Raw genomic sequence first — 23,484 nt, 5'->3', positions numbered from 1 at the left:
AGTGATGAAAGGGGAAAAACCTACAACCAAGAATACTCTACCTATCAAGGCTCTCATTCAGATTTGATGGAGAAATCAAAAGCTTTACAGACAAGCAAAATCTAAGAGAATTCAGCACCACCAGACCAGCTTTATGACAAATGCTAAAGGAACTTCTCAGCAGAAAAGCTCACATCTAGAAGCAAGAAAATTACCAATGGGAAAGCTCACCAGTAGAGGCAAACATACAGTAAAGGTAGGAAATCATCCACACACAAATATGATATCAAAACCAGCAATCTACAGAAGAGGAGAGTATAAAAAATGCAGGGTATTGGAAATGCATTTGAAATTCAGAGACCAGCAACTTAAAACAATCATTCATATATATATATATATATATATATATATATATATATATATATATATATATATATATATATATATAGGTGTGTGTGTATATATATATATATATATATAAAGAGAGAGAGAGAGAGAGAGAGAGGGGGGCAGAGAGGGAGAGAGGAAGAGAGAGAGAGACTGCTACATCAAAACCTCATGGTAACTGCAAACTGAAAATCTACAATAGATACACACACAAAAAAGAAAAGGAATCCAAACACAACACTAACGTTAGTCATCAAATCACTAGAGAACAGAACAAAAGAGAAAGGGAAGAGAAAACACCTACAAAAACAAACCCAAAACAATTAACAAAATGGCAATAAGAACGTATATGTTGACAATTATCTTAAATGTAAACAAATTAAATGATCCAAACAAAAGACATAGACTGGCTGAATGGATACAAAAACAAGACCTGTATATATGCTGTCTACAAGAGACCCACTTCAGATCTAGGGACACATACAGACTGAAAGTGAGGGGATGGAAAAAGGTATTCCATGCAAATGGAATCAAAAGAAAGCTGGAGTAGCAATATTCATATCAGACAAAATAGACTTTAAAATAAAGACTGTTACAAGAGACAAAGAAGGACACTATATAATAATCAAGGGATCAATCCAAGAAGAAGATATAACAATTGTAAATATATATGCACACAACATAGAAGTACCTCAATATACAAGGCGAATATTAACAGATATAAAAGGAGAAATCAACAGTAACACAATAACAATAATAATAAGGGACTTTAACACCCCACTTACATCACTGGACAGATCATCCAGACAGAAAATCAATAAGGAAACACAGATCTTAAATGACACATTAGACCAAATGGAATTACTTGTTACATATAGAGCATTCCATCTGAAACCAGCAGAATACACACTCTTCTCAAGTGGACATGAAACATTCTCCAGGATAGATCACATGTTGGGCCACAATGCAAGACTCAGTAAATTTAAGAAAATTGAAATCATATCAAGCATCTTTTCCGACCACAACACTATGAGACTAGAAATCAACTAAAAGAAAAAAACTACAAAAAACACAAACACATGAAGGCTAAACAATATTCTACTAAACAACCAATGGATCACTGAAGAAATCAAAGAGGAAATCAGAAAATACCTAGAGACAAATGAAAATGAAAACACAACAATTCAAAACCTATGGGATTCAGCAAAAGCAGTTCTAAGAGGGAAGTTTATAGCAATATAAGCTTTCCTCAGGAAACAAGAAAAATCTCAAATAAACAGCCTAACCTTACACCTAAAGCAACTACAGAAAGAAGACCAAACAAAGCCCAAAGTTAGTAGAAAGAAAGAAATCATAAAGATCAGAGCAGAAACAAATGAAATAGAACCAAAAAAAAATAGCAAAGATCAATGAAACTGAAAGCTGATTCTTTGAAAAGATAAACAAAATTGATAAACCTTTAGCCAGACTCATCAAGAAAAAAAAAGGAGAGGGCTCAAATTAATAAAATTAGAAATGAAAAAGGAGAAGTTACAACTGAATCCACAGAAATACAAAGGATCATAAGAGACTACTACAAGCAACTATATGCCAATAAAATGGACAACCTAGAAGAAATGGACAAATTCTTAGAAAGGTACAGTCTCCTAAGACTAAACCAGGAAGAAATAGAAAATATGAACAGACCAATCACAAGTACTGAAATTGAAACTGTGACTTAAAAATTCCAACAAACGAAAAGTCCAGGACCAGATGGCTTCACAGGCAAATTCTACCAAACATTTACAGAAGAGTTAACACCTATTCTTCTGAAACTATTCCAAAAAATTGCAGAGGAAGGAACACTCCCAAACTCATTCTATAAGGCCACCATCACCCTGATACCAAAAACAGACAAAGATATCACCCAAAAAAGAAAATTACAGGCCAATATCCCTGATGAACATACATGCAAAAATCCTCAACAAAATACCACCAAACCAAATCCAACAATACATTAAAAGGATCATATGCCATGTTCAAATGGGATTTATCCCAGGGATGCAAGGATTTTTCAGTATCCACAAATCAATCAGTGTGATACACCACATTAACAAACTGAAGAATAAAAACCATATGATCATCTCTATAGATGCAGAAAAAGCTTTCGACAAAATTCAACACCAGTTTACGATAAAAACTCTCCAGAAAGTGGGCATAGAGGGAACCTACCTCAACATAATAAAGGCCATATACGACAAACCCATAGCAAACATCATACCCAACAGAGAAAAGCTGCAAGCCTTCTCTCTAAGATCAGGAACAAGGCAAGGATGTCCACTCTAGCTACTTTTATTCAACATAGTTTTGGAAGTCCTAGCCACAGCAATCAGAGAAGAAGAAATAAAAGGAATCCAAATTGGAAGGAAGAAATAAAATCGTCACTGTTTGCAGATGATAAGATACTATACATAAAAAATCCTAAAGATGCTACCAGAAAACTACTAGAGCTCATCAATGAATTTGGTAAAGTTGCAGGATACAAAATTAATATGCAGAAATCTGTTGCATTTCTATAGACTAACAATGAAAGAGAAATTAAGGAAACAATCTCATTTACCACTGCATCAAAAAGAATAAAATACCTAGGAATAAACCTACCTAAGGAGGCAAAAGACCTATACTCCAAAAATTATAAGGCACCCATGAAAAAAATCAAAGATGACACAAACAGATGGAAAGATATACCACGTTCTTGGATTGGAAGAATCAATGTTGTCAAAATGTCTATAGTACCCAAGGCAATCTAAAGATTCAATGCAATCCGTTTCAAATTACCAATGGCATTTTTCACAGAACTAGAACAAAAAGTTTTTAAATTTGTATGGAAACACAAAAGACCCCAAATAGCCAAAGCAATCTTAAGAAAGAAAAATGGAGCTGGAGGAATCAGGTTCCCTGACTTCAGACTGTACTACAAAGTTACAGTAATTAAAACAATATGGTACTGGCCTAAAAACAGAAATATAGATCAAGGAACAGGACAGAAAGCCCAGAAATAAACCCATGCACCTATGGTCAATTAATCTATGACAGAAGAGGCAAGAATATACAACGGAGAAAAGACAGTCTCTTCAATAAGTGGTGCTGGGACAGCTACATGTAAAAGAATGAAATGAGAACATTCCCTAACACCATACACAAAAATAAACTCAAAATAGATTAAAGACCTAAATGTAAAACTGGATACTATAGAACTCTTAGAGGAAAACATAGGCAGAACACTCTTTGACATAAATCGCGGCAATATCTTTTTGGATTCACCTCCTAGAGTAATGAAAATAAAAACAATAATAAACAAATGGGACCTAATTAAACTTATAAGCTTTGCACAGCAAAGGAAACCATAAACAAAATGAAAAGACAACCCACAGAACAGGAGAAAATATCTGCAAACAATGCAACCGACAAGGGATTAATCTCCAAAATATACAAATAGCTCATGCAGCTCAATACAGTAAGTTCCCTACATACGAACGAGTTCCATTCCAAGAGCGCATTCGTAAGTCCAATTTGTTTGTAAGTCCAACAAAGTTAGCCTAGATACCCAACTAACACAATTGGCTATATAGTACTGTACTGTAGAAGGTTTATAATACTTTTCATACAAATAATACATAAAAAACAAACACAAAAAATAAAGAAATCATTTTTAATCTCACAGTACAGTACCTAGAAAAGTAGAGTAGTACAGTACAACAGCTGGCATACACGGGCTGGCATCAAGTGAAAAGGCAAGAAGACTTACTGACTAGAGGAGGGAGAGGAGGTGGGAGATGGTAGAGCTGAAAGGTCATCAGCAATAGGAGACAGGGCAAGTTGCAATTTCACTCACACCTGACATTGATGGCACAGGTTCTGGTTCCTTGCTGGATTCAATTCTATCTACCCTCTTGAAAAAACGATCCAGTGATGTCTGGGTAGTAGCTCTTCTTTTGTTGTCATAGATGGCACAGTAGCACTGGACTGCATTCTGAACAGCTGCTGCAACCTTTCTGTACCATTCTACGTTCGGGTCCTGTGCCTCCTCAAATAAAGAAAATCCCCTTGTCATTTCCTGCATCATGAATCTCTTCGGTTCTTCAGTTACTTCTTCTTCCTCTTGTCTCTCTTCGTACTTTCTCTTGGCCTCCAATTCCATCAGGTCTCATTAGTAAGCTCCTCGTGTTGCATAGCAAGGAGTTCAATGAAGTCATTCTCTTGCAGATCTAGCTTGAAATAAAGATACTGTACTACTGTACTCTATACAGTACTGTACAGTACACAAAAGCACAACCTCTTGTACAGGATGCACGCACATGACAATGAATGCCAGACACATGAAGTAACTTACGTGACTGTACATGCGAACGCACGTTTGTATCTTTGAAAGCTCGCAACTTGAAGATTCGTATGTAGGGGACTTACTGTACCAGAAAAACAAACAACCCAATCAAAAACTGGGCAGAAGACCTAAATAGACATTTCTCCAAGAAGACATACAGATGGCCAAAAAGCACATAAAAAGATGCTCAACATAGCTAATTATTAGAGAAATGCAAATCCAAACTCCAATGAGGTATCACCTCACACCAGTCAGAATGGCCATCATCAAAAAGTCTACAAACAATAAATGCTGGAGAGGGTGTGGAGAAAAGGGAAGCCTCCTACACTGCTGGTGGGAATGTAAATTGGTACAACCACTATGGAGAAAGGTATGGAGGTTCCTTTAAAAAGTAAAAATAGAGCTACCGTGTGATCCACATATCCCACTTCTGGGCATATACAGAGAAAAACCACAATTTGAAAAGATACATGCATCCCAATGTTCAATGCAGCACCATTTACAATAGCCAACACATGGAAGAAACCTAAATGTCCAATGACAGATGAATGGATAAAGAAGAAGTGGTATATATACACAATGGAATATTAGCCATAAAAAAAAATGAAATAATGCCGTTTGCTACAACATGGCTGGACCTAGAGATTATCATACTGTGTGAAGTAAGTCAAACAGAGAAAGACAAATATCATATGATATCACTTAGATGTGGAATGGAAAGAAATGATACAAACGAACTTATTTACGAAACAGGAATAGCATCACAGACTTAGAAAACAAACTTATGGTTACGAAAGGGGAAAGGTGGAGGGGAGGGATAAATTAGGAGTTTGGGATTAACATATACACACTACTATATATAAAATAGATAATCAACAAGGACCTACTGTATAGCACAAGGAACTCTCCTCAATATTCTGTAATAACCTAAATGGGAAAAGAATCTGATAAAGAACAGATGTATGTATATGTATAACTGAATCATTTTGCTGTATACCTGAAACGAACACAACATTGTAAATCAACTATACTCCAATATAAAATAAAAAAATTTTAAATATATATACTAAATAAAAAATAAAGTGTACAATTCAGTAGTTTTTTCTACATACACAAAGTTATGTACTGATCACTACTACAGTATTTAATTCCACAAGATTTTCATCATTCCAGAAAGAAACTCTGAATCCATTAGCAGTCACTCCCTATTTCTTCCTCCTTCCAGCCCTAGAAAAGCACTAATCTGTTTTCTGTCTCTATCGATTTGCATATTCTGGACTTTTTTTTTTTTTAATTAATTAATTTATTTATTTATTTTTGGCTGTGTTGGGTCTTCGTTTCTGTGGGAGGGCTTTCTCTAGTTGCGGCAAGCGGGGGGCCACTCCTTATCACGGTGCGCGGGCCTCTCACTGTCACGGCCTCTCTTGCTGCGGAGCACAGGCTCCAGACACGCAGGCTCAGTAGTTGTGGCTCACGGGCCCAGTTGCTCCGCAGCATGTGGGATCTTCCCAGACCAGGGCTCGAACCCGTATCCCCTGCATCGGCAGGCAGATTCTCAACCACTGCGCCACCAGGGAAGCCCTGGACATTTTATATAAATGAAATCACACAATATGTGGCCTTTTTAACTGGCTTCTTTCACTTAGCATGTTTTCAAAGTTTGTCCATGTTGTAGCATTTATCAGTACTTGATTTTTAAAAAGTATTTATTTATTTATTTGGCTGTGTCTGGTCTTAGTTTCCGCATGTGGTATCTTCATTGCAGCATGCAGGATCTTTCATTGTGGCGTATGTGCTTCTCTCTGGTTGTGGCACACATGCTTCTCTCTAGTTGTGGCGCACAGGCTCTAGAGCACACAGGCTCAGTAGTTGCGGGGCATGGGCTTAGTTGCCCCACGGCATACGGGATCTTAGTTCCCCGACCAGGAATTGAACCCGCATTCCCTGCATCGGAAGGCGGATTCTTAACCACTGGACCACCAGGGAAGTCCTCAGTACTTGATTTTTTTAACTGACAAACTTTATCCCATTTCATGGATATCCAAAATTTTGTTTACACATTAGTCAGTTGATGGACATTTAAGTGGTTTTCACTTTTTGGCTATTATGAATAACGCTGATATGGACATTTGTGTACAAGTTTTTGAGTGAACATCTATTTTCATTTCTTTGGGGCATATACTAAGAGGTGAAAGTACTGGGTCATATGGCAACTACACAGAATTACTTGTTTGAGAAACTTCCAGACTCTTTTCCAAGTGTTTACATTTTACATTTCCATCAGCAATGTATGAGGGGTCCAATCTCTCTACATCCTGCCTTGTTTTTTTGTTGTTGCTAATTAAAAAGCCACCCTAGTGGGTGTGACATGGTAGCTCACTGTGGTCATAGAGAAGCGAAATTTGCCACCCCAAAATGTCTTCTTTGGCATGTGGATTATTTTAGCTGAAAACAATCAAGTCCCAGAAGACTCAGGAAGAAACTTTAACCTTCCCCTAATTTCCTAAAAAAAATTTAGCTAGAGGGTCTATTCCAGGAAGAGAGCTATCATCAGAGATATCTGTAAAGAATATGGGCTAAGTGTGGTGGTGGAAACAGCCTGGACATCAGAGTCCACCCTGTGTCCCATTGTCTCTGCATGGCCCAGCAAACATTTATTTACCAAACATTTGCTACTCCATCTCCATGTCAATTGCCTTCCTCCCCTTTGAAGTCTCAAACCCCTACTTCCAACATCCTCTTTGTCTTTACCTGACAATGGTATTTAAGGTGAGGGTTTCAGCCATTTCAGCAAATTACTCAGTTTTCCGGGGTCTCTCTCATGTGTACATGTTAGTTAATGTCAACTCATTATGCCTCATGTCAACTTAATTAGACCAGCCACAAGAACCGAGAAGGGTAGAGGAAAATTTCTTCCTTCCCAACATAGTCTTGATTTGCATTTCCCTACTGGGTAAAGAGGATGAGGATATTTTCACACGTTTACTGGCTCTTTGTATATCTTCTCTGGAGAAATGTTCACTCAGCTTCTTTGTTCATTTCTTAACTTGGTTGTCTTTTTGTTATTGGGTTATAAGCATTCTTATATATTCTAGATACAAGTTCCTTGTCTGATATACGATTTGTAAATATTTTCTCCATTTCGCAGGTTGTCTTTTCATGATGTTGATGATATCCTTTATTTTTAAAAAATATTTATTTATTTATTTTTGACTGTGCTGGTTCTTGTTGCAGCACGTGGGCTTCTTAGTTGTGGCATGCATGTGGGATCTAGTTCCCCGACCAGGCATGGAACCTGGGCCCCCTGCATTGGGAGCGTGGAGTCTTACCCACTGGACCACCAGGGAAGTCCTGATGATGTCCCTTATTTATTTATTTTTATAAATTTATTTATTTATTTATTTTTGGCTGTGTTGGGTCTTCGTTGCTGCGTGCAGGCTTTCTTAGTTGCGATGAGCAGCGGTTACTCTTCGTTGCAGTGTGCAGGCTTCTCGTTGCAGTGGCTTCTCTTGTTGCAGAGCACAGGCTCTAGGCACGCGGGCTTCAGTAGTTGCAGCACGCAGGCTCAGTAGTTGTGGCTCACGGGCTCTAGAGCGCAGGCTCAGTAGCTGTGGTGCATGGGCTTAGTTGCTCCACAGCATGTGGGATCTCCCCGGACCAGGGCTTGAACCTGTGTCCCCTGCATTGGCAGGTGGATTCTTAACCACTGTGCCACTAGGGAAGTCCCTGATGATGTCCTTTAAATATATAAATTTTTAATTTTGATGAAGTCCAACTTATCCATTTTTTCTTCTGTTGCTTGAGCTTTTGGTGTCATATACAAGGTTACAAAGGTTTACTCCTATGTTATCTTCTAAGAACGTTACGGTTTTAGCTTTAACATTTAGGTCTGTCATCCATTTTCAGTTAATATTGGTATATTATGTGTGGAAGGAATCCAACTTCATTTTTTTGCATATGGATATTCAATTCTCCCAGCATCATTTGTTGAAAAGACTATTTTTTCCCCTGTTGAATTGTTTTGACACAATATAGAAAATCGTTTGTCCATAAATATGAGGGTTTATTTCCAGACTCTCAATTCTATTTCCAGTGCTCTGTATTCCCCAATATTCTTTGTTGTGTTTTGCCACAGAAGTCTATATTCTATGTTAGCTTAGTAGTCCACTAATAACTGGACAGAGACTTCCTTAAATGCTTTGCACCAATAAGTTTGCCAGCCTTTGCTGGAGGGCTGTGTGCATTTGGGGGCATGCTCTGGGGTGGGTGAGAAAGAAGCTGTTCACATTGTATTAGCCCTGAGTCAGGTTAAAAAAAAAATGGCAAGCCCTGTGAGTGAGCATTTCCATGGAACTGCCACACAGTCCAAATAGTAACAGTCCTCTGGGGCTAGGGGTTTGGGGGAGCTCCAAATCCATTCTGCCTTCTTCAGTGTCTGCTAGGTTTTTAGAGCTACTGCAGTTTTGAGGTATTAGTTTTCAAGGCTACTGTGAAGCCAAGAGGAGACAGGAATCAGTTAAAACTCCATTAGCCTTGCTGCTCTTACCATGAGTAAGTCCTTTTCTTCGACAAATGCTACACAGACTGTCACAAGCCTCTGGTTATTTCCTAGAGTTCTGAAAAAGTTGATTTTAAGACTTTATGGTAATGTTTCCATCGCTTTTTATAGGAGTGAATTTTCAGAGGTCCTAACTCGGACATACCTTAAGTTAGAACCTCTACTTGTATCAAGATTTGTGGTTGTCTGCAGTCTGATTTCTTTCATAAAAGGCCTCATTTATTTCAGTTTTCTAGGCAGGTAGTCCCAGAAAGCTTTGCCTGGGTCTGAGTAACCACACCACCAGTGTCACCTAGTGACAGTAAGTATACACTGTAAGAAAAGTAGATAAATTATAACTGATCTCGGCTTGTTTTAAATGTATAATAGGTAATGTAGTATTTACTTCACCAGGGCTGATTTGAGGGTTAAATGGAAAACAAGTGTGAGAGCATTTGGCAAGATGCTTGAAACACAGCAGGCACTCTAAGCGTTGAGTTTGTTTCTTGAAACATTACTTAAAGCACTAATCCTCAAAACATTTCCAGAGCACTTCAATTTTACCCCTAAGGTGGTCAGAATTTCTGATCAAGGTAATTTTATACAGTTATCAGAGCATGAAGAAATTCTATGAACCTCTTCAAAAGTTTTCCATAGCTCTAAGGATTAAAACAATTATTCAATGCTGTGACTCTCAAACTTCAGTATGCATCAGAACCACCTGAATGGCTTGTTAAAATGCAAATCACTAGGCACACCTACCTCCAGTTTTGGAATCAACAATTCTGGGTTGAAGGTTGGCAATCTGCATTTCTAACAAGATCTTAGGTGAAGCTGCTACTGCTGGTTTGAAACTACACTTTGAGAACCACTGTGTTTTGGGGTTTTTTTAAAAAAAACTGTGGCAAAATACATATAACACAAAATTTACCATTCTAACCATTTTTAAGTGTACAGGGCTGCAGCATTAAGTACATTCACATTGTTGTGCCACCATCACCACCAACCATCTCGACTTTTTCATCTTCCCCAGAGAACCACTGGTTTAATGTTACCTATAAATCCCCATCTCACACCATCCTGTCCCATTGCCTTCTGGCAGGTGCTGAGACAGAAAGCAACAAAGTTAACTGGCAGTGAGCTCTACTGTCTAAAGAGGAAACAGAAAAAGAATCAATAATTATCTCCTTAGGTACTGTCCTTCCCCATCCCTCTTAATTAGAACAGAGGCAGTTTAGGAGAATAAAAGACAAGTTGCCTCTCAGCTCAGTTCGGGTAATAATGATAAAGCAAAAATGTTACCATGTACACCTACTTACTGTCAGTCATACAAATGCACGTTTGGAGATATTCATTCATTCAACAAATAATACTTGTCAGGTACTGTTCCAGGCAGTATAAAAAACAGATAAAAATCTATGCCAGCTGAACTTACATTCTACTAGAGGAAGGGGGAAAAAAAATATATATATATATACATATATATATATATGTATATATATAGTTAGATAGTAAATTCCAGAGAGAAAAAATAAACAATGGGGAGTCAAAGTGTTTCCGTGCTTGGAATGTGGTGTGTGTGTGAAATTTTAGATAGGGAAGTAGAAGTTCTCTTTGAGAATGCTACTTTTGAAGGAAGTGAGGGGGCTAGTATGCAGGTATCTGGTGGAAGGGTATTTCAGTCAGAAACAACAGTAAGTGCAAAGGCCCTAAGGGACACAAAGAGGAGGCCAGCATGGCTAGAACAGAGGAATAATGAAAAGAGAAGTAGTACTTGAAGTCACAGACATACCTGGGGGTGGAGGTGAAGAATAGGGACTTAAAGGCATGAGAGGTTTACCTAGATCAGAAAATATCTCCCAACTTTTTCTTACTACAACTTCATACTGGAGGCAAGGAATTTGTACCTCCTTAAGGTATAAATGGTTATTAAAACATAAACAAACATGATATTATACACATTAGAAATAACAGACCATTGTAAAAAATAATTTAAAAACCCGGCATCACTAAAAAAAATATATATATATGAAGTCTTGATGTGATTTCGGTCTTTATTTTGCAATTACAAAAAAATTAAAGCATAAAAAAGTTTTAGTATCATTATTAAGACCACTTTTCTAACTCAGAGAGATAGAATATATTGCCCCAGACATCCAAGCCAAAAATTTTCCATCCTCTGGTGGAACAATTAAAAACAAACAGAAAAACAGCCCTTAAAGGGCTGTTAAACCCAGAGGGTTAAACCCTCTGGCTACACTTGCAGCCTGTCCCTGGCTGACCAGTTCCGTGTCCCCAAAGCCTTAGCAAGAAGTCAAGACGAAGCCTCACTGTGCCCGTAAGGCTCTGACTGGCAAATGGCTAGTTAATCTTAAGAGTAGAAGTCCTTAAGCTCTAGTATGCAACAGAGTCACCCAAAGGACTCATAACACACACTAGTGGACCCCGTTTCCAGAGGTTCTGATTCAGTAAGTATAGGTGGAGCCTGAGAATTTGCATTTCCAACAATTTCCCAGGTGATGCCGGTACTGTTGGTCTGGGGGCTCACAATTTGTAAATCTGTGCCTTAGAGTTATTACTGCTGGCTGGAGGCTCTACTGGGTCAGTCTCGAGGCTGATTCAAGTACTGCCTTCTGCCCTGTTGTCCCTTCCTTCCCATTCTTTCCAACACATGATGGACAGTGCAGAGTGGTGGGGATGCTTTTTTTCTCAGAATCATTCAAGACTCTCCTGGAGATCATCAGTGACGTTACCTGGAACATGACCAATCTCTGGGAACCAGTGATGATAAATCAAGGTTCAATGAATGCTGGTGAAGAGGCTTTTAGAAGATCATCTAAGTTAGTGTTTCTTAACCTGTGTGAAGATCAGCTGCCAGGTTTGTTGCACGTATGTTGCTAGTTATGAAGTCTGCCAATGATCTGCTTAAAAATAAAATCATGGCATTTGTCAAAACCCCTAAAACTACATCACAGAGAGCTTTAATATATGCAAATTTTAAAATATCAACCAGGATGTTGGATGATTCCCAGGATGGAAAGCAGACTGTGACAAATGTATCTAATTGTATTAGAAATGTGTGATCTAACCTTATAACCTTCAAGGTGGGAAAAAAGGAGCTGGCATAAGTAACTTCGGAAAATATTGTTTTGACTGGAAACTGTAAGACTAAAGACAAAGAGAAATGTACTTTAGTTGGCAAATTTGTTTCTTACAGGAGTATTGGTTAACAATTCTGAAACTACTTTATAAGTATATACTAGGATTGAACAAGTAAGTAACTAAATGGTAGATAATGAGAGCCAGGTTTCTCATTGTCAAAGAAAGAAGTTCCAAAAGCAAGGGTGGAAGGCTAGAATGAATGTGGTGCTGGGTCAGAGTCAGAAAACTCAGTATGAGCACCTTTAGTTTTCTATATATACATGTGTGTATACATATAGAGAGATGATATGAGACAGAGACATAATTATGTGTATACACATGGTTTAGTATACACACATGTATTTTCCAGCTCTACCCACTGGGAAGGCCTGGAATCAGTGACACTTGAGTAGCAACAAGCACGCTCATTGCCAGATCCTGGTGTCTAAATACCATTATCCAATGAAAGGAACCAGGGCTCCTTGGAGAAAACTGGCTGATTCTATGTTGGGGCAGAGAAAATACAAGATGAGTCTGGAATATCCATCCTGTAGTGCCAGAAAGTAAGGAAGTGTCCAAAAAACAAAATGATGAGGGCCTGTAAAGGGACAAAGAAGCTGATCTGATAAAGCCTAAACTGGAATAATTTAAGCAATAAAATAAATAAGAGTAATAGATTATAACAAGGTAAAAAATATGAGTCCATCAATAAAAAATAAAATGAGTCCAGTAATAAATCATGTGGATATTATATACTGTCTAATATGACATGATGAGAAGGGCACTTTACCTCTGTGCTATTTATTCTTCCCCTAAACCCATAACCCTAGTCTTACCATGAGAAAGCATCAAACAAAACCTAATTGAGGGACATCCTACAAAATATCTGACCAGTATTCCTCAAAATTGTCAAGATCATGAAAATCAAAGAATATGAAACCATCACAGATCAGCAAAGACTAAGGAGACATGACAACTAAATGCAATGTGGTATCCTGGATTGGATCCTGGAACACAAAATGGACATCAGTAGAATAACTGGAGAGAACTAAATGAAGTTTGTCCTTTAGTTGATAGCAAAGTATCAATGTTAATTTCTTAGTATTGACAAATGTACTGTGGGTTATGTAACACGATAACATTAGAGTTAACTGGGTGAGGGGTACACAGAACTCTGTACTATCGTTGCGACTTTTCTGTAAATTAAAATTATTCTAAATAAGAATATTTTTAAACATGTGTATTAATTACATCTTATTTTTTTTACTTTATACATAGTTTATTAAATTTTTATATTTACTTGATATTTAATATTTTAAAAATTGGAGAGGATTTGATGTTATCTCTATAAAAATGTCACTCTCACTCATTTGTACTCCAATATGTTTTTGTAATGCGATAGAAAAGGAAAGAAATGGGGTATAGTAGGAAATGTGCCCAATTCAGGGCAGGCCAATGATGTGCAGGTGAAAGTCATCTGCCTAGTGCACCTTGGTGGAAATGAGATGAGAAAATTACACATGATATATATCTTGTTACACCTTGCTATTCTCAAATGTTGTTGCCATCACCCGTGAGCTTGTTAGAAACGCAGACTTTCAGCTCCCACCCCAGACCTACAGAATTTGAATCTGTATTTTTAATGAGATATCCAACTGATTCATATGAACATTAAATTTCAAGAATCAAATAGCCACATTCATTCAATAGCTGATGAGTACACACTGTGTGCCAGACACAGGAAAACCAATACCACACACTCTGAAGTCTAGAACAGTGCTATTCGGCCTCAGCTGGGAGCTTCCTGGAAATGCTAATTCTCAGACCCCACCCCAAACCTTCAGAATCTCCTGGGGTGAGGACTAGAAAAATGTATTTGCAAGCCCTTCACGTGATGCTTATGCATACTAAAGTTTGAGAAGCACTACTCTAAAAAGATGGACTTTGAACTCTGTATACTGGAATCACCACAGAAAAACAAAAACCCAACACACAGGGCCATCCCAGACCAATTAAATCCCAATTTCTGTGACGAGGACTCTGGCATTAGTATTTTTTAGAAAGATTTTCTAAGTGATTCTAATTGCTGCCATGTTTGAGAATTGCTGCTTTTAGCACAACCAGCTAGAGTCCCTGTTGAACATAGGCTACATGAATGACCAGGGAACACATGCAGAGCTAAACACCTATGTCTCTGGCTGCACTCAAAATCCCTCTTTTCGATGAAATAATGCCACTTGCAGCAATATGGATCGACTTAGAGATTATCATATTAAGTGAAGTAAATCAGACAAAGAAAGACAAATATCGTATTAAATCACTTATATGTGGAATCTAAAAAATGATACAAATGAATTTATTCACAAAACAGAAACAGACTCACAGACATAGAAAACAAACTTATGGTTACAAAGGAAAAAGGGTGGAGAAGGGATAAATCAGGAGTTTGGGATTAACAGATACACACTATTATATATAAAATAGAGAAATAGCAAGGACCTACTGTATAGCACAGGGAACTATATTCAATATCTTGTAATAACCTACAATGGAAAAGAATATGAAAAAGAATATAAATATGTACAATTGAATCACTTTGCTGTATACCTGAAACTAACACATTGTAAATCAACCATAAACCAATAAAAAAAAATGCTCTTATAAAAGATGAGTTATTAAAATTTCATTGCGGAAATAAACATGTTCTTATTCCAAAATTAGGTTACTTCCTGCAAAATATTACTCCTTACCTTATGTATTTTCTAAACAATTTTTCAGTACTTTATTTTAAATATGACATGTTTTGCTATAAAGGTCAGATACACTGGTCTATTCCTATAATCTATCCTATAAATAAGATTCTAATGAGATTTAAGAAGATCTGCTTTTGTCTGTATTTAAGGTTATATTTTACTGTCTCATTTCAGAACTATCTCTGACCAAAATTTTTGCTCAAGATGTTGATCTTTAATATTGCTCTTGAATAGTCTACCTACAGAAAAAAAAAAATCCCTCTTTTCAACAGCAATTGACTGAAAAGGAGCTCTGCTTTATTTCTAACTTCTGCATATCAATATGTAACTCATTACACTGAAAGTTTGGAATCCCTGTGGAGTATTAAAATACCCCCAGCTTTCAGATTTTACAGAGCATGCAGTCTCTAATACACTTCTCAGTTACTTGGCGACATGCAGTGTGAACTGTTCTACAGCTCACCCTCCACGTTCTCATCCTCATCCTCCGTGGAAAAGGCTTTATTTCACATCCCTCCTCCACAGCAGCTGGAGGACCCCATGGATAAACAGCCACTGTCTCATTATCTCATGATGAATGACCAGAGCTACAGAGCTGACCCGAGCACACGGCTGTGAGACTCTCAGCCCAGCCACCTTACTCTTTTCCTAGCGTTCCAGAAGGCCAGGAGCTACCATGATCCTGGCTGGGAGAAGCACCTTGTTTATGGGGCAACAATATTCCTTTTTCATGTCCCACGGAAAGATTTTTTGATCTAAATACTTAGGCGGTATTCATGCTAGCCCACAAATGCCTATCTAATCCTTCTAGAATTGAAATAAGATACTGCTTGTCCTGAAATGTTTGCTGTGATAGGAAAAAGCAAGTCTGAATAAGGAACTTTGAAAGTCTGTTTTGTGAATCAGAGTCAATTTTAAGTCTCAGGAGGAAAAAACTAAATGTATGCTTATCCTGAGGATGGCAAGGTTCCTACACATAGGCTATCTAGTCAATTATGTATTTTATAGTTATGATGAAATCATATGTCAAATGTTGTAGCTGCTCAGTAAACCTACTAGAAAGAAGAATAAGTTAGGGCAATTATGTCACTTACGGAAGCTGGAGCTCTTATTCCCACCCAGAGCTCATTTAGAATAGAAAACCACTGATTTGCTTTCTACATTACGAGAAGCTGGGTGGGAATGCCCTAAAGGCTGACCACAACAAAACAAATGAACAAACCTGAAACATTAAGTTGCTCTGAGATTTTTCAGCGATGAGACCTGAACAGCTTGACTGCAACTGCAGGCTCCTGACTGCAACTATTCTGAAAAGGGATGGATTTCTTCTGGCTTCAAACAATGATTTGCCCTGCTCTTGTATGTGACAGAGAATTCTCCATCTGCCTGCCAGGAAACCAGTGCTCACAAGCCTAACTGCCTTGCTAACACCCTTGCCGGTGCTCTAGGGTTGAGAATTTAAGTGATGATACTGGCCTAACGCACTCTGGCTCTGAGAGTTGTGCCTGTCCATGCTCCCCCACAGTGAGAGCCTTTTGTCTGCCATACCCCAGAAAGATTTTGGGAAACAGGCAGAGCAGTTCTGAGCAGGAAAGTAACACTAACCATGGTGACTATGGCAGATAAATCTGGGTGCAGAATGCAGGGAAGGCTACGGGTGGGGGAGGAGTAGGGTAAAGGGAGCAGAAGCGGGTAGACATAAATGTGGAAACCTCCTTTTAAGTGGTGGTCACAACACTGTAGAGTTCAACTGGGTTGTGCAAAGGAAAGCGGACAGTTATAGGTCTTAACGCAGAGGAACTAACAGATGTGAAAAATTCTAGGAAGGAAAAATGGGCAAGACACACGGACATTATGAGCTTTTGTGGGCTGGCTAGAACCCTAACTACCATTTGTAACATTGTTTCTATGGGAAAAAAAATCTTAAGAGTTCTAAAAATAGATTTATAAATAAACCTTTGGAATCTGGCCAGTTTTTTTAAGTTGGGGTGGGGGAGTGGGCTCTATGGAAAGAAAAGTATCCATGTATCTGGTGGCCAAACTTCAGTGATATGGGGCCACTCCTTGGTGATCTTTCTTCCGCCCATCATTCCAGCCCACTCCCAACAGTAGCTATTTGAAACTCTCTCTGCCTTAGCTGTTGACCTAAGTAGGTTTTGTGACAGAAACAGATTCCCTACCTCTCCATCTGTTTTCTCATCCATCCCTGCAGGCTTGGAAGAACTCTAGTCCTTCCTTCACTCTGAACCACTCCATCTGTGACCCTTCTTGCTGAGAGATGTTGTACCAAAATTCTCATAAACTCTAGATCCTTCCTTTCCACTGCCTTTTTCCTGCCAAACATTGCCTCTCCACTCTTAAAACAAACGAAAAACCTTTTAACTTATAAAAGTTAACACTTGCTCATAACAGAAAATTTGGGAAACTAAAAAAACATATGAAGAAAAACAAAAGCATCCATAATCACACCATCTGGGGATAACAATTTGGTGTATTTCTTCCCAGACTTTTTCCTATACTTATACACAACATATACATTTTCGAAAATCAGATAATTCCATATCTTGCTTATGTCACACTTTTCCAAGATTAATTAAAAAATACTTTTGATACCTGTATAACATCAAATGGATATAACCTGAATTTAATCATTCCCTATGGCTGGATTTATTTCCCATTTTTCACTATTACAAATATTTCAATGAATAGTTTTCTACATAAATCTTTAATGGCATTTCTGGTTATTTTCTTATATAGAATCCTGGTAGTGGAGGGCTAAAGGATATGATGGTTAAAGGACATGAACCCTTTTAAGATTTCTTTTTCTTCTTTAATATTTTAATTTTATTGGAGTATAGTTGATTTACAATGTTGTGTTAGTTTCAGGTGTACAGCAAAATGATTCGGTTATACATATACATATACACATTCTTTTTTAGATTCTTTTCTCATATAGGTTATCACAGAATATTGGGTAGAGTTCTCTGTGCTATACAGTAGGTCCTTGCTGGTTATCTATCTTATATATAGTAATGTGTGTGTGTTCATCCCAAGCTCCTGATTTATCCCTCCCCACCATATTTCCCTTTGGTAATCATAAGTTTATTGTCAATATCTATAAGTCTGCTTCTGTTTTGTAAATAAGTTCATTTGTATCTTTTACAAATTAGTTTCCACATATGAGTGATATCATATGATATTTGCCTTTCTCTCTCTGACTTACTTCACTTAGTATGATAATCTCTAGGTCCAACCTTAAGATTCTTAAAATATATAACAAACTGCTTTCCAGAAAGGCTGAATCAATTTACACATCTACGGGTAGTTGATGAGAATTCCTGACTTATTACACCACAGCGGTACTGAGGGTCCACTATCTCAAACAAAACATTCACTTGTTCTCAACAGCTCCTATGAATAAAATACTACCTCCTTCCTTTCATAGTTCAAGTGACTGAATAAGTGGCATGTATGTACTATCTTGACCCCATCACCCACACGTTAACTACAATGTTTCTTCCCCCACTCATTTTACTAAAATTGCTGTAAATTAGTGATCCCTTTCTAGTCACATGAATATGTCTTTTAGAATCTTTTCATTAGCTCATCTGACTCTCCTCTTCCCATCTTTGTGGCCATTTGACTCTAATGATCTCATCCTTCTACAAGGACTCAGTCCTCCCTTACATTACACCACCACGTTTTCTCCCTTCATCTCTGATCTCTGTGATCTACCTTCTTTAATATCCTCTGCCACTTCCTATTGCTTACACTATGTCAGGCCTCCAAGGTTCAGTTTTTGCCTCTGTCCTGCACTGCTCAGGGAGGACTCCTCCATTCTGTTTTAATAATCAGCTCTACACTGATGGATCCCATATATTTCCCTAACTTTACCCCTCCTTTGTCCTCAGGTCTGTGACTGAGGTTCCATCCTCACCTATAACTCAATGCCACCTCCCACTCAATAGTACACCATCCTCTCTGCCAAACCAGTAAGCCTTCCCAACTTTCTTATTTCTGACAATGGGGTAGCACTCCTTCAGTCCTCCATGCTCAAAAACTTCAGTCTTTACGTCTTCCTTAAATTACTCTGTCTGAAAGTCACACTAATAGTTTCTTCAAAATACTTCCTCGATACATTCCCTTTTTGTCATTCCCATCATCACTTTACCTACGGATTACTGTAATATTTTCATAGGTAGCAGGTATTCATGCTGAATGCAGCGACCATGTTAATTTTCCAAAAATATTTTTTAATGACTTCTTCTTGAAGGTTTCCTTTTTGTCCAAATTCATCTGGTTCAAACCCTCAAAGGCCAAACCGCATCTCCTATTAGTACCTCCTAAAATCCAAGATAATCCTCTCTCCCTACTGCCCTTTCTCCCCCCACACCCTCTGCAGACTCATTACTGCCCCCACCTTTGCTCGTGTCACTCTCCCATCCCTTCTGTTTCAATGGAACCTTCAGTAGATAATCCTAACCTACACTACTTTTCCTTTCTCTGAATTTTTTTTTCCCAAAGGGAAAAATGCGTTTTATTTAATGACCAAGTACACCAATACAGACCCATACATTTATATATATGCATACCTATGTGTGTGTACATATATATGACTAAAACAATATTTACTCTTACCATTTGGGATGAATTGTAAAATTTTCTGTTCTATGTACTTTCATTAAAAAAAAAAGGATTGCAACTTGAGTCAACACTAAGAAAATGAGGATGAAGTGGTAAAAATATTTAAGGTCAGATTATGCTCTCAGAGGCTACATGGTTTAGGGAAAAGAACCCTCAATCTCTGAATTCTTAAAGCCAGTGGTATGCTGGCTCTTGGGAGGGGTTTGGTGGGGAAAAGCCCTGATTTGTAGTGTTTGCCAATAACCCTCACCATGGCAGATCTCAAGCTACCAGTGTAACATGACTACCTGTGAAACTGGAAAGAGATATGCACAAAGCCAGGAGGAACCAGCTTCAGGACACCAGAGCAGCATTTAAAATCTGTTCTGCAATCTAGAACTTAACATATACTGTCTTGTATAAGCTCTCCAGGTATATTATATAGGTCTGCTTATTCATTGCAATAAACTTTAGCCCTAGGAAGAGTGGCAGTCCACTCATTCCAGAGCTTTCATAGTGAACAGGGCACAAAGTGTTTGCTCAGTAAAAACCTGTTGGTAAGACCTGGAGGGAGTGATAAGCAAAGCCAAAGACTGGAGGCATAAAATGGTAAAAATGGGCATGTACTCATTTAGGGCTGATTAGTAAGAACAAACAAAAAGTACAATGAAGGAGCAGAATGTAGTAGAAATAAAATCAGAATGGGAACCAGGAGATATTCCCAGCTTTGTAATTGTGTGACCCTTAGCAAGTCAATTTCCTTCTTGGGCCTTAAGTTTCCTCATCTGTAAACTTAGGGTACTACATGACTACATGACTTTTAAGTTATCCATTGATTCTAATGCTCTAGGATGTGGGTAAAACTGACAAGGAGGCTGCTCATGGCCCACTGCATTGATAAAATAACAATAATAAATTCATTTTAAAATCTGCTGTTAAGTCAAAGGAGTTTAGGGCAGTAAATCTTTTCTGAAGGTGTGAAGAAACATTCTTATAAGACCATTTCATTCCTTTGATCTAATAATTATATAGAAAGTAATAATTATAAAAAAACAATTATTTTATTAAAAAATAATAAAATATTAAAAACAATTATTCCAAAAAGTATCTATTGCCTATCTATTATGAGCTGGACATTGGTAAGTGCTGAAGATTTAGTAAAAACAAAACAGACCCCATCTTTACGCTCATGGAACCCACAGTAGTGTGTGTCAATAGCCATGTAGCTCCAAATCATCATAAAAGTGCTTTTTAGCTTAGCACAGATTGCTCTGAGTAATGGATGCAAGCTATGGATCCTCTCTTCCCCAAACAGGCATATAATCATAAAAATGTGAATGCAATTTCAGAGGTTCACAGGACCTCTCATCTGTGAAGGGGTCCAAGAACCAAAAGTTAACAACCCTGACCTATTTCTACAGGTACATCTACAAAACAGTAAACAAATTCAAGATTGTAAAAGCCTACATTCTGTTTGTTAAGGGAGTCTAGTAAAGATTTCCAACAGAAACAATTAAAAATAAGGGTCCATCATTTAAAGGATTAAGCCTTGGCTTTTTGAAATTTCATTCACCTAAAGTATCTTCTTCCAAATAATATTCTGGATAAATGAGGTATGCCTAGATTATGTTTCTATCTGATCTACCATTCCTTTAGTAAAGTTGCCAGTTAAATCGCTCTTACTTGAAAACTATTTGCATATGAATGACTGCTTCCATTTCACAAGTAAATCTGCATTTCATGACTCTTCCATTTCACACCAAAGAGACCCTATTAGCTATGACAAATACATGTACACATATATCTGAACAAGCAGTCTGAACAAAGCAAAGAGCACAAGTTCCAGAATTAGAGGGCACTGACTCATCCCCTGACCCTAACATTTTATGGCGGATCAACCTGGGACAAGTCATCTAACCCTCGGACCCATGTTTATTCATCTTGTAAAATGGAGAGGGGATGATAAGACTTACCTAAGAGGGCTACTATGAGAAATCAATCAAGTAAAACAATGTAGGTCAAAGTATTTAGAAATAAAATGGGCAAAAGTGGGTGAAGGAGCAAATTGCTTGAAGTTGCTCACAAAACATCAGACATTCAGAGATCCTTTGGGAAGAGTTGCTCATATAACATCCTTAGTGGATCTATCTGGAGTAAAATAAATTGTTCTTAAACTGCTCAAGGAATTTTGTTTTGACTGAGTGCCCAATGGTAAAGTTCTTAAACGTCAAAAGTTTGGAGAGAGGCTTTGGAATCCTTATAGTGCATAAATATATTCTCAAGGCAAGAAGATGAACTACTTACAAACACTCAGTCTTGGTTCTGTAGTCAAAGTCCCTTTTACAGGGTTTTTTTTACAGAGCAATGATTCTTTCACTTACCTTGCTGAAAAGGTTAACAGGATGTGTACAAAAGATTTTAGGGGAATTAGTTCATCTAAACTGAACAAATCAATGAAATCAATCTCTTTTAGCAGAAAGGGTATTTGTTTTAAAGGAAGTAAATAATATTTAGCATGAGACATGTTTTCCAGTCCATTCTCCACTGAAATGCAAAATAAGAAATGTCAAGGATAACTTTTTTGTTTTTTACATTATTTCATTTACATTTACAATGTACATTTGCATTATCTCAATAGTCAAGTTTAGGGTGATTCTTCTTGTAAAATCTGAATTAAACAACGTTTTGGTACTAAGGAATCAATCATTACACCTTATCAAAGTTCATAAAGGTAGCCAAAAGTGTGATTTGCCCTGGTGCCTAGAAAACAGCCAAGAGGCAAACACTCTGATTTCTCAGCCCCTACTAAGCAAAGGCTCTACTGGTTCCCCAAGAAGGCAAATTAAACTCTGACCCCAAATAGTCATTACACAAATGTCTACAAGGGAAACAAACCACAGATCCTGCATTTACATAACACTTTCCTCCAAGAAATTCAAAGCACTTTATTGTAGAATTATTTAAAAGAAATGTACCCCCCCCCCATTTTAGGAAAACAATTACTGATTTTCTGGGAGATCATACATCCCTTGCCTAATCAGATACCAAATAGGTAGGAAACTCTAGACTCGAAGTTTTCTCTCAGAGATAAACTCTAGAGATGGTGGGGGTGGGAGTGGCGGGGAGGGGGAGGCTCAAGACTCGTGGAAAGCTGAATGAATCAGGCAATGGGGTAGTTTTAGGGATGGAGGTCCATTAAGAACTGAGCTCACAGGGGCTGGGGGTCGGAAAAGTGATCCGGGAGCAAAAGGGCTCGTTAAGTTGGTGGCAGCTGGGTGGATGCAGAGCCAGGTGCGAGGGTCACTCTCAGCTAGCCCGCAGTGTCTTGCTTACCAGTTGCTCGCTCACCCCTTGCTCTCTCCCCCTATTACTACCCTGCGGTTGGATTCCGAACTACCTGAGGGGAAAGCGTAATGGAACGAGCAACTACCATGCCTGAGGAGGCTGCAGGCTTCCTCCACCCACAGCGGCCGAGCTGGCTTCCCGCCCACCCCCTGCCCGGCCCGCGTCTCACCAGCCGCCAGGCGCAGGCCGCGGAGGCTCCCCATGGCCGCCTACTCCGCCGACCAACACAGTGCCCCAAGGCCAGCGGTGGCGCGGGTAAGCTCAAGGTCGCCTAGCGCCGCGAACGGAGGACCCCGAGCAGGACTCTGGGGCGGGGCTTATGGGAGGTGAGGGCAGAGCGAACGGGTCATGCGTGA

General features: G+C 38.4%; 1 protein-coding gene across 1 annotated transcript in view; it reads right to left on the bottom strand.

Moving 5' to 3' along the window:
- Positions 1-23,484, bottom strand: part of FAM162A (family with sequence similarity 162 member A) — a 35,359-nt gene extending 11,875 nt beyond the window's left edge. Inside the window, exon 1 of the mRNA XM_082395004.1 lies at positions 23,298-23,484. Within this exon, the coding sequence (XP_082251130.1) occupies positions 23,298-23,331 (34 nt within the window). The 5' untranslated portion in view covers positions 23,332-23,484. The remainder of the gene's footprint in view (positions 1-23,297) is intronic.

Source organism: Balaenoptera borealis (assembly GCF_965194805.1).
Source record: "Balaenoptera borealis genome assembly, chromosome: 5".
NCBI lineage: Eukaryota > Metazoa > Chordata > Mammalia > Artiodactyla > Balaenopteridae > Balaenoptera > Balaenoptera borealis.
The sequence above is the reverse complement of the archived record's forward strand: the minus strand, read 5'-3'. Positions and strand labels throughout refer to the sequence as shown.